Source organism: Panthera pardus, unplaced genomic scaffold (assembly GCF_024362965.1).
Source record: "Panthera pardus isolate Hobbes unplaced genomic scaffold, ASM2436296v1 HiC_scaffold_6, whole genome shotgun sequence".
NCBI classification, from domain to species: Eukaryota; Metazoa; Chordata; class Mammalia; order Carnivora; family Felidae; genus Panthera; species Panthera pardus.
The window spans coordinates 80,732,925-80,745,338 of record NW_026526991.1 but is presented as its reverse complement, the minus strand read 5'-3'; the positions used below and the strand labels follow the sequence as shown (position 1 = coordinate 80,745,338).

The following is a 12,414-nucleotide window of genomic DNA, read 5'->3' as shown; positions in this document are numbered from 1 at the left end:
CTTTTTGGGCGTGATGAAGTGTATATGAGATTGATTTCTCCCTTTGGTTTCCTTTTTGAGCAGAGATGAGATTTTGGAATAGAGGGCTTTCCAAAGAGGTTGTCCTTGTTGCCTTGGCATCGTATTTCCTTTTTAGAGCCACAACAGAATCTTCAGAGGGAAAAATAGATGGAATGTTTCAAGACTGACCGAGTCAGAGGTACAGTAGATAGTAAAAGGGGCACCAGCCAACCAGACGGGATGCTCCAGTGGCCCCGAATGGCAGTGGTGTTGCCCCGAGATAATTACAGCACAAGGATGAAGCCTCACCACCCTCATTCCATCATACTTGGTGAGAGGAAAGGGAGCAGAGTCCTGCAGCCTGGTGGCATGATTTCTAACGTTGTTGATACCATATTCTTTGATTCTATGGTCGGTAGTGTGGGAGATGCTTTCTTGTGCTGTTGAACCCCGGTAAAATGTTGACTGTGATGTTCATGGCTTTCAGGTCTTTCTCAGTCTATTCTACGAGAGTGTCTAGTAGAGAGCAGGCAATGAATGTATGCATGCAGCAGTAGAGAATGTCTGCATGCAACTGATTAGGAAGCATGAGGACCTTGTGTGAGATGTTTCCTTTGGTAGCTGGAGATAACATTTAATTAGAAGAGCTTTAGTGGGCTGTGCCTTCCTTTTTCTTTCTTGATCCTGAATTTTTTTTTAAATGTTTATTTTTGAGTGAGAGAGAGAGAGGGAGGGAGGGGCAGAAAGAGGGGGACAGAGGATCCGAAGTAGGTTCCAGGCTCTGTACTGACAGCAGAGAGCCTGATACGGGGCTCGAACCCACGAACTGTGAGATGATGACCTGAGCTGAAGTCGACGCTCGACTGAATGAGCCACCTAGGTACTCTTTGATACTGAATTTTTAAAAATGTAATCATGAAATCAAAAACTGTATGGCAGTTTTTAAAACTAATTTTCAAAGTAAGTATGTTGACCTCGATGGATAGTATGTAGATGTTGGAGGGGGGGTGCTGCGTGTGTGTATGTTATAGTACTAGTCTATTTCTTAACATTTGTTGTCCTTATAAAATTGAGCCGATGTTCTTTTCCCCATTTTAATTTAGCTACTCCCCGTTGTGTTTTGGGAATGTTCTATTCAAAATGAATTCTGTGCTACAACGTAAGTAACTATAATTGTGGCAAATCACTACTTGTGTGTTGATTTTGGATTTAGACAGGACAACAGAGCTTAGGAAAGAACAAAGCAAAATGAAGTTTGGGGAGAAAAGGGAGACAACTGTAGACTAATGCAAACCAACAGAACTAAGAAAATCAAAGGAAAACACAGTATGATGCTTTCAGAAAAATAATGGGCAAAATGTTCTTGTCTACTTTGAAATAATACCTGTTGGTACTGTGTGATGAGCATATAAAGTTTCATCATGCTAGTCTCTATTTTTATATATATATATTGAAAATTTTGTATAATAAAACATTTTTTGAAAGGGAGGCACATGAGACAAGATGCTAACATTTATTATATCTTTATACTTGATTGTGTGTATATTTGATAATTAAAAGGAAATTAGGGGTGCCTGGGTGGCTCAGTCAGTTCAGTGTCCGACTCTTGATTTCAGCTCAGATCATGATCTCATGATCTCAGGTCCGTGAGTTTGAGCCCCACATTGGACTCTGAGCCTACAGCACAGGCCTGCTTGGGATTCTCTCTCTGCCCCTCCCCTGCCTGTGCTCTCTTTCTCACTCACTCAAAATAAATAAACTTTTTTAAGAAAGGAAATTAACACTAAAAAGAACTTCTATTTAGGTGGTGATGGGTGAGGTATATTGTGACTCTAATGTTATTTGTAGCACCTGCCATGTGAATTCAGGCAATTCATATTCCCAGGTGTGGTTCCTGACTAACTCTAAGATCTCATAATTCTGTAAGAAATAGAACTTTTCAGACATTTTCCCCTCATCATGCCAGGAAAATCTGGCAAACACCATGAGTTCCTTGATTAAAGTATGCTTATTACAGTCCCGCTGGATCCCCTGCCCTTCCCTCCCGAGTGTCCCACACCCACCTCCACATGCACTGCTAGCTGGATATGGTATTGAAACACCCAAGTTGATTCCAAGTTTGACTTAAACTTTCAGGTGGACTAAATGTAGTCAGTAAAGGGTTGCATCATGAGTTAAAGTAGAAAGAGTTATTCTGAAGGCATCTCTGGGATTTTGAGTAAGGTAATTTGGGCTGGTGTTCAATGCTCTGGATGCCCAATTGACTCAACAGGAGTTTATACTAAATATGTTTTTAATTATATGCTACGATTTTTAATTTTTAAAAAATGTTTTATTATATGCTAACTAATTTGGATGTAAATTTTAAAAAATAAAAAAAATTTAAAGAAATGTTTTATTATTTACTTTTTGAGAGAGAGAGAGACAGAGCATGAGCAGGGGAGGGGCAGAGAGAGAGGGAGACACAGAATCCAAAGCAGGCTCCAGGCTCTGAGCTGTCAGCACAGAGCCCAATGTGGGGCTCAAACTCATGAACCATGAGATCATGACCTGAGCCAAAGTCAGATGCTTAACTGACTGAGCTACCCAGGTGCCCCATGTGCTCATGATTTTATAAGAATCTTGGAAGAATCAAAAGAAATGTACAACATTTTTGCACTGAGGGACTGTTAGGAAGAATAAGTGACCAGCTGTCATAAAATCACTAATAAATTATCCATGGCAGAATATGATGAAAAGCTAAATTGTGAAGGACAAGACCAGACACAGAAGGGAAGCCTGTGGAGGGGGAGAAGAGAATATGGCACAACATAAGGAGGAGGGGGTAGGAACTGGATTGGTAGGAACTTTGAAAGATGGATTTGTAGAGGCAAAAAGGAATGGGGGGGGGGGTGAGTAGAGTGCTGGACACAAAGCCTTGGGGTAGATGTTGGAGAAGGAGAATGGAAGATAGTTCATTAAGAGGAAGAAATTGAGAATGGTAAGGATAGAGGTGATCATTGTGAGTCTCGGAGAAGCAGGAAATTAAGGTTCCAAAGTATACGTGGAATAATGAGCTTTTTTAAAAAAAATTTTTTAAAAATGTTTATTTTTGAGAGAGAGAGAGAGAGTGAACACGTGCACGAGTGGGGGAGGGGCAGAGAGAGGGAGAAACAGAATATGAAGCAGGCTCCAGGCTCTGAGCTCTTACCACAGAACCTGACATGGGGCTCAAACCCACAAACCGTGAGATCATGACCTGAGCTGAATTCAGATGTTTAACCAACTGAGCCACCTAAGTGCCCCAATGATGAGCTTTTAGAAGGAGTTAAGACTCAATTCCCCCAAGATTGGCAGGGGGAAAGAAAGGAAAGATGTTGGAGGCAGTTTATACATTATCCTTTGGAGAACACATTACATAAGGGGTTCATGCAAGATAGTCTCAATTACTAAAGTCCAGTAAAAAGGCTCTGGGAACACCTCCTAAACATGGTAGGAAGAGACAATACAGACTTGAAGTTGACCATGGAGGACATACCAGGTTGTAGGGAAACATGAATGAAAGACTTGCTGAGATGTAAGAAAGCCAAGTTAAAACCAAGCGTTCATTCATCTTTCATTCATCGGATGTTTATCGAACACCCCTCATTGTTCATTCAGCTCATTTGGTTCGTACTCATTGTATGTCAGATGCAAAGACAGACGTACTCACAAAGAATGCAGTTTGTTGGAAGAGAGGGACGTATGTGTAGCCAAGTATAACCTAGTCCATTCAGTATGATGCCTGCTGTGGTGAGGGTTCATCCGGATGTTGTAACTGGCATGTGAGTGAACAGGTAATTCAAGGAAGACTTGACAGACAAAGCTCTAATTGAACTGGACTTTAAAGAATGAGGAAAGGGTGGGAAATACTGTCCATGCAGAAGGAACAGAATTAGTGTGTGAGAGAGCATGCCATGTTTGGCTTTTGAGTGGTCTGGTAGGCAGAGCATGAGAGTCGGAGGGAAAAAAGAGGTGGTAGGATATTTGCCTGATGGAATTTACCTCTAACATTTATAAGGCAAAGGTAACAAAATTGGCAGAAATATAAATAAATGTGTGAACAAAATAGACCTTTACCTACTTGACTAGATCAACACAGGACTTTAAAATTATGCAACTACTCCATTGGTGGCTCTTAACTTTTGCTTCATTTTGCTATAGTGACTTTTAATGTTTTTTTTTTTTTGATTACTCAAGCATTATCAACACTCATAAATATCAGTAGTCTTGAGAAATGTGAGTATGTTCATTGTGAGTCAATTTTTAGTAATTTAATTTTTTTAAGTTTATTTATTTTGAGAGAGAGGGAGGGGGAGAGAGGGAGGAGTGGGAGAGGGGCAGAGAGGGAAAGAGAATCCCAAGCAGTCTCCACTGCCAGTGCAGAGCCTGATGCAGGGCTCAGTCCCACAAACTGGGAGATCATGACCTGAGCCGAAATTAAGAGTCGCTTAACCAACTGAGCCACCCAGGTGCCCCTAGTATTGTGATTTTAAGATAATTTTGTGATACTGATTTTGGAACTTCTCCTTTCCATATCATATGTAGTAGCTTCACAAAACGTTTGTAGGACTTGCTATAGAAACACTTCTAATCTTTCTGTAATTTCCTTCAGTCAGAAGGAATAATGACTTTTACTTTTTGTCCTCATTGAACAGAAACCTTTTTTTTTTTTTTTTTTTTTTTTTTGTCTATCTAATGAAATGTATCAGTTTATAAAGATTTGCTTGCATGGGGCTTTAAAAGCAGTTGCCTGCTAGTGTTCATAATCAGAACGAGGAATTTAAAGCTATACAGGGCCAGTCTGAGTACTTCCTTAGATTGAGGACATGTATTATATACATCCTGGCTCTTTTCCAAAAAATGTCCTCAAGAAATTACATAAATTTTGGGGCGCCTGAGTGGCTCAGTCACTTAAGCATCTGACTCTTGATTTCGTCCCAGGTCATGATCTTACGGTTCGTGAGATTGAGCCCTGTGTTGGGCTTCTCACTGACAGTGTGGAGCCCACCGGGGATTCTCTCTCTCTACCCCCTCTGCCCCTCCCCTGCTCACGTGCATGCACACACGCATGTGCTCTCTCTCTCAAAATAAGTAAACGCTAAGAAAAAAAAAAGTTACATAAATTTCATTTTCACGGTGGTCCCCAGGGTTGAAAGTCTTCCAGGCTATTCCATCTGACTCCTCATAGTACTTGTAATTTAATTCTGGGTCCTTCAGTTTACAATATGAACAGAATTATGCTGTGGTAATTGTGCAGGTATGTGGTCCAGCAGCTGATATTAAAATTTTTATCCATTCTAAATACACATTGTAGGCTTATTAAATTAGCTTCTGATTCTTTAGTTGCCTCATGGGAAATATATCCAGTGCATCTAAGTTTTTAGAAGCAACATCTTGAAATTTCGTTTTTTATGAAAGCTCCCCTGTGTGTGTGTGTGTGTGTGTGTGTGTGTGTGTGTGTGTGTGTGTGTTCTCCTCAACAGATGGCTTTTGTTATTCCCACAATTTGTACTGGAAACTACATTATTTGGGAAGGTAGAATAATAGTACCAATTAATTCTGGAAAATAATGGATGTCACATTAGCCAGGTCCTGGGTGGTTAGGCTGTAGTTTGTATTTTCTCTGATTCTAAATCTGAAGTTATTTGCTCTTTTGATTGAACTCTGGATGGCCCCATCTAACCAATTTGAGCTCCAGTGGCTTTTCTTTCTGTTGTACTTCAATGAGGAATCAAGAAATTCTATTGGGATTACATATTATATGGTTATGAGGTATTTAAATGAGATAACAAGGGACATACCACATATACTGTATTTCAAAATGACGTTTTTATGTTGTCTGTTGTCTGCAAGCCTTTTCATGTGCCTCTTTAATGACTTTCATATATGAGACTGGTGAGAAAAAAAAATGAGACTTGCTTCCCCAATCTATACTTCCTTTGGCATTTATGCCACGCGTAAACATATCTGAATCTGATAAGAAAAGACATGGGTGCCAGAGGGAGGGGAAGACAGTGAGCACTAATCTAAGCAGAGCCCTGGGCCAAGTGCTCTGTTTGTAGGATGATGCCCATTTACAGGCTCTGGCAGGAGCTGGGTATCATTGTAGGACCAAGCAATCTCACAAGAAGTTAATGAAGTCAGGATGGAAATTGGTAAGTTGCTGATAAGGATGGCTAGTCAGTGCTGCCTGGGAAAGTCACGGTGGACTGACTGCAAAGCTTGCAGGGGAAGAAAGAAAGGTTTCAAAGACAGAGGGAAGACTAGCCCTGTGATTTGGACGTGAGTAGCAGGGAAGAAGCTTGTGTGAGCTGTCCCCGCTGCCTCCCGTGTAAAGCAGGCGTTTACAGTCCTGGATTTGGAATTTGGGGGGAGGAGAGGGGAAGAACAGAAGGGTGTCCCAGGACATTCCCACTGTCTCCACCCAGAATTAGTGGCACTGAGCATTTGTGGGGAAATAGGGGTTTTGTGCCTGATCACACACATGTGAAGCTTTGCATGATTTGGGTGTGTATCCACCTGCCAGTAAATATTAGTAGCCACCACTCCTCTTAGGTCATGATTTTCTGCTTGATGAGAAATTGTCTAGTTTGGTGATAATATGCCTAAATGCCTGACATGCCTGTTTTACCTATTTTAAGCTAAATGAACCAAGTTGCAATCTCATATTTTCTGTTAATGACAGCAACAGCTGTGCCCAAGTCCATTCAGGTTCCTTGGATTAAAAACATATGCAATTTTGTTTGCCCACAGCGGTTTAGTTTTAAAGAGAGTCGAGCCTTACATACATTATTTTATTTTGTTTTTTTTTTTTTTTCAGACAAATGGACACCTGCCTGGGAATGGAGAGGTGTATCAAGAAAGGCTAGCCCGTTTAGAAAATGATAAAGAATCTCTCGTTCTTCAGGCAAGTGATTTTAAAATGTTCTTCTTTCTTCATGATGTATTTACAAAGACCATTTTAAATTGGGATGGTGTATTCAGATGCTTACAGGAGCCAGACTTCTACCAGAAGTAAGTGCATAGGCCATCTGAAGACAACAGGGAGAGGTGGGTACTGTGGGAGAACAGGGTTTGCTTACCTAGTCTAGAGTGAGCTAGAATCCGCCTTGGCTCCTCTGACGGCAGGCACGGTGTCATCTAAACTGATTTTCTGATCTGATCTGTCATCTTATTTGATCTGACTTTTTAAATATACAGCAGATATTATAATTTCATATATACTATATATATTCATAAATATGCATATTTCTCATTTGGAATATGTTTAATTTTTCAATTTTAAAAATGATACCATGAGACAAACAAAACATAAAGTGAGTAGTGGAGTCTGGTTTATTAGCCAAATTTGAGTTCTTTTCTTTGTAGTGTTTTAAATGCTTGACAAATATATATATATACACACACACACACACACACACACACACACACACATATACATACGTGTGTGTGTGTGTGTGTGTGTGTGTGTGTGTGTGTGTGTGTGTGTGTATTTTGGTTTTGAGCTAAATGATTTGCAGTGTATTTACTAGGCTGGTGATTGTTGGGGAAAGACTCAGATTTTCAATAACCACTGAAGATAAAAGACTAATCCAGTATCTCCTTATGGATCTTTGAGTTACATCCTAGATTGGAACACATATGTAGACAATGTGATCATGAAAGATCTCATGGAATTTGAGTTCCGTGGATCCTTTTCTTTATTCTTTGTGAAGTACCAAACCTGAATAGTCCTTCTCTTTCAGACATTAACTCCATTGTCTATCTTAATTTCTAGTATTATTTCCCTCTTCCACCCCACCCCCTGAAAAAGATGATTTGTTAACATGCTCTCTCGCATAAAATGAAATGATTTTAACCTATAAATATAAGGTATCGCACATTCCCAATCACCCCAACCTCCTTAAAAATTGGAGTCCTCAGATCAACAAGCATCTGAAGTAGGAGTGTAAAGGACTGCTGTCTTACAAATTGACAGGTTTTTCCTTTACAACCAAATGAGTAGTGACATCATTCCAGTTTTTTTTCTATTTAGAGAAATAAAGTTTGCAGTGGGACCCACATTCTTCCTAATCCATTGCAGTATTTTGCTCTCAATACAGGTAAGTGTGTTAACAGACCAGGTAGAGGCTCAGGGAGAGAAGATTCGAGATTTGGAGTTTTGTCTTGAAGAGCACAGGGAGAAGCTGAACGCCACAGAAGAAATGCTGCAGCAGGTAATGTACAGAAGCTGGCACCAAGGTGCGATTTTCTTGCTCAACTATTTGAAATGCTACATTTACGTGTAGTGTTCACTCTGATGCAGCAGTAAATCTCATGACTCACTTAGACCGGCATAGTTTAAGCAAAAACCTAGAGTAGCGGGGTCTTAAAACTTCACGTAATTACAGTCTGGAATAAAATACTGATAGGATTGTAGATAATTTTAATGTTCTTCTTTATGCTTTCATATGGTTTCCTAACGCCCATCCATGAGCATATAGTGCATGATTAGGAAAAAAGGTAAGTACCTTTAACTGAAAAAAAACAAAACACCCAAAAAACCAACTTGTAATTTATGTACACACACACACACACACACACACACACACACACACACACACACACACACAGTGCTCATATTTGAGAGGACCTATAATATGTATAGGGTACACTCTGACACCCTGGAAGGAGACTGTTTTGGTTTGAGTCTTATCTCTGCCATTTCCTTGAGGAGAGTTCTTAATCTCTCTGTTCCTCACCCTCCTTATTTGTTGAATGAGGATAATTCATGAGTTACCTTTAGGAGCTTTTACTTCATAAGGTTGTTTTGAGGATCGAACCACTTAAAACATGTCAGAACGGTGCCTTTTGCTTAGCAAACATGTTGTCATCGGTGTTATAATCAGGCTTGGCAGCATTTAAGGCTTATGATATATATGTATGTATGTATCTGTATAATGTATGTCTCCCCAATAAGCCGGCGTGTGTTTAGTTCTGCTCAATGAAAGTTAAAGCAAATAATTTTTTCAAATTTTATCTATTTAGTAATTAATCTTTCCCAACTGGATAGTTAACCACTTCGCAGTTGTGAGACACATCCATATGTGACTACTGATAATAAAACAACTTTTGAATGTATCTCTTAAATTCTAATAGGAGCTTCTGAGTAGGACATCCTTAGAGACTCAGAAGTTGGATCTGATGGCTGAAATCTCTAACTTGAAGCTAAAACTGACGGCTGTAGAGAAGGACAGATTGGACTATGAAGACAGGTTCAGAGACACAGAGGTAAGTGACACCCCCTCTCTTTATATACAGATAGGTACGTGTGTGTGTGCGTGTGTGTGTGCGTGTGTGTGTGTGTGTGTGTGTATCTCATACACATATCTCTAGAGCAAGTGGAAATTCCTTGTAGGTGTGAGGCAAGACAGTTAATTACTATATGCTCTCACTCATCCATGCTTCTTTTTAAGAATTAACTTTAGGGGCGCCTGGGTGGCGCAGTCGGTTAAGCGTCCGACTTCAGCCAGGTCACGATCTCGCGGTCCGTGAGTTCGAGCCCTGCGTCAGGCTCTGGGCTGATGGCTCGGAGCCTGGAGCCTGTTTCTGATTCTGTGTCTCCCTCTCTCTCTGCCCCTCCCCCGTTCATGCTCTGTCTCTCTCTGTCCCAAAAATAAATAAAAAACGTTGAAAAAAAAAATGCAAAAAAAAAAGAATTAACTTTAAGTACATTGACTTTTTATCACTAAATGCTAAATGGCAATATTTGTAGTGAGAGTTTTGATATTAAATATTAATCCATTCACTAGTCTTTAGGAATACTTTTGCCTTCATGATATTTGGAGCTTCTGTCTATTCATCTGTCTGTCCATCCTTCTGTCCATCCATAGTGGTTTTCTTTGTTGTGGAAATAATGGGTTTAAGTGTACCATTTTACTAAAAGCTATTAAGTTTATTCATTTATTATTTCTAAGAGAGGAAGGAAGAGAGGGAGAGAGAGAGGGGGAGGGAGAGAGGGAAAATGAACACAAGTGGGGGATGGGTAGAGAGAGAGGGAGACACAGAATCTGAAGCGGGCTCCAGGCCCTGAGCTGTCAGCACAGAGCCTGATGCGGGCCACGAACTCACGAACCATGAGATCATGACATGAGCCGAAGTCAGATGTTTAACCGACTGAGCCACCCAGGTGCCCTTAAAAGCTATTATTAAGTTACACTGATTGTTTACTATATAATAAGTAAGTCTTTAAATATGTATAGAAAACATGCTTTCATTATATAATCATAAAAAAAACCCAGATTTTTAGAGTTTATTTAGTTTGGCCTTCTACTTTGGGTCTATTCCACACATAAAGCATTCCAATTAAATAAAGCTCACTAAACTTTAGTGAAACTTGGGATAGATTCTACAGCTTGAAGTACTCATTTTTGTGGTTAAACCTGCTTTGTTTTTTGTACTATTTTATTAATCTGGGTCTTTTATTTGCTTATTTGTTGTTGGGGAAAGAGCATATCCATTTGAAATTTATTTATTTGACAAAAGGGGGCTCCTGGGTGGCTCAGTGGGTTAAGTGTCTGACTTCAGCTCAGGTCATGATCTCGCAGTTGCTGAGTTCGAGCCCTGCGTTGGGCTCTGTGCTGACAGCTCAGAGCCTGGAGCCTCCTTTGGATTCTGTGTCTCCCTCTCTCTGCCCCTACCCGCTCAGGCTCTGTCTCTGTCTCTCAAAAGTAAACATTAAAAAAAAAAAAAAAAGAAAAGAAATATGAAGAGCTGCAGGACTTCCTTCTCTCCTAGGGCCATCTCTTTTTTCACAAAATTTTTTTTCCTTGGTTGGAGTATGGAGAGTTGTCATACTGGATTAGAAAGTGGGTACCAAGAAGGAGAGAGGAGAAGAAATCATTTAAGTTCTTTTCCCCCTCTATTTTCATTTCAAACATTTATTTCCAGCCAACTACTTACCATCATAATATGAAGTACATTATGTATATTAGCCACTGTATGAAAGCCCTACATAGATTTGATGTAATGAGATTTACTCCATTGCTGTTTTCAAAATTAAATTTTCTGTGAAAGGTGGAACTATAATGAAAAGTCTTGACGTGTGTGTTACTTCCTCAGCAGCAAAAGGAAATCCCTAAGCTGGTTCATGTTTTAATCTTCTGAAGTTCCTGGTCGGTCACCTATATGAGCATGTTTCTCACTTGATTGAGACTGGGGCTCTTAAAACAGATTTCTCCAAAGTTGTCACTTTTGTGCTTTCTTTGAAAATCTATTTGGAGAGGCACCTGACGTGTGATGACAAAATCACTTTGCTTACGATTTGAAAGTGCATGAGGAGCACCTGGATGGCTCAGTCAGTTGAGCGGTTCAACTTCGGCTCAAGTCATGATCTCACGGTTCATGATTTCGAGTCTTGATCGGGCTTTCTGCTGTCAGCCCAGAGCCTGCTTTGGGTCTTCTGTCTCCCTCTCTCTCTGCCCCTCCCCAGTTTGCTCTCTCTCTCTCTTTCTCTCTCTCAAAAAAAAAAATAAAATAAATATTAAAAAAAAATCTGTTTGGATATTTTCCTCTTTTTCCTTTCTGTCATTCCCTGACCCCAGCTGCTACATAACATGATAGAATCCAGTCGGCAGGTAGACTACATACAGAGGAGCTAACTCCGGTACAGGGAAAGAAGTTAGAGTGTTTAGGGATCAAGAGTTGGTGTTTTCCATTGTATTCTTAGAGTTTAGGGGGAGTCTTAACTTTCACGACTGGTTAATTGGATCTGAGATGTTAACTGAACACTAGGACTTAAATAGAAGCGGACATGTCACGATTTTTTTTAAGACTCTAGAGCATTATTTACATCTGAGTTTGTCTACTTTTTTTTATTTTTAATAAAATTTTTTTTCCTGGCACCTCCCTGCTTCACTCATGCACTTTTTTTTTCTTTTTTTAATGTTTGTTTATTTTTGAGAGAGAGAGAGCATGAGCGCAGAAGGGGCAGAGAGAGAGGGAGACACAGAATCCGAAGCAGCTCCAGGCTCTGAGCTGTCAGCACAGAGCCCGATGTGGGGCTCGAACCCGTGAACCGTGAGATCATGACCTAAGCTGAAGACAGACCTCCAACAGACTGAGCCATCCGGGAGCCTCTCATGCACTTTCAATCATAAGCAAAGTGATTTTGTCATCACACTTTCAGTAAACTCCATCCCTGATAACTTTCTAATAAATATTCAACACTATTGGCAAAATATATAGCTCATATATACCCAGAGATTATAAGAAGTGTGATAAACTTTGTAACATATTAATTAAAATAGCCCGCAGAATTAAAGCTGAATTGAATATGTTAATTTTCATAGTATTGTTCCCTTAATAAAAATAAAATGTTTTGGGGTGGTTCAGTTGGTAGAGCATGCTACTCTT

The 12,414-nt window shown here is 40.0% G+C and overlaps 1 protein-coding gene across 9 annotated transcripts in view; it reads left to right on the top strand.

The window, feature by feature from the left end:
• PPFIBP1 (PPFIA binding protein 1) overlaps nt 1–12,414 on the top strand; it is a 173,184-nt gene that overhangs the window by 118,509 nt on the left and 42,261 nt on the right. For all 9 annotated transcript variants that reach the window (XM_019452310.2, XM_019452309.2, XM_019452307.2 and 6 more), the window contains 3 exons: nt 6,842–6,928; nt 8,124–8,237; nt 9,160–9,291. In XM_019452310.2, coding sequence (XP_019307855.2) covers nt 6,842–6,928; nt 8,124–8,237; nt 9,160–9,291 — 333 coding nt within the window. The remainder of the gene's footprint in view (nt 1–6,841; nt 6,929–8,123; nt 8,238–9,159; nt 9,292–12,414) is intronic.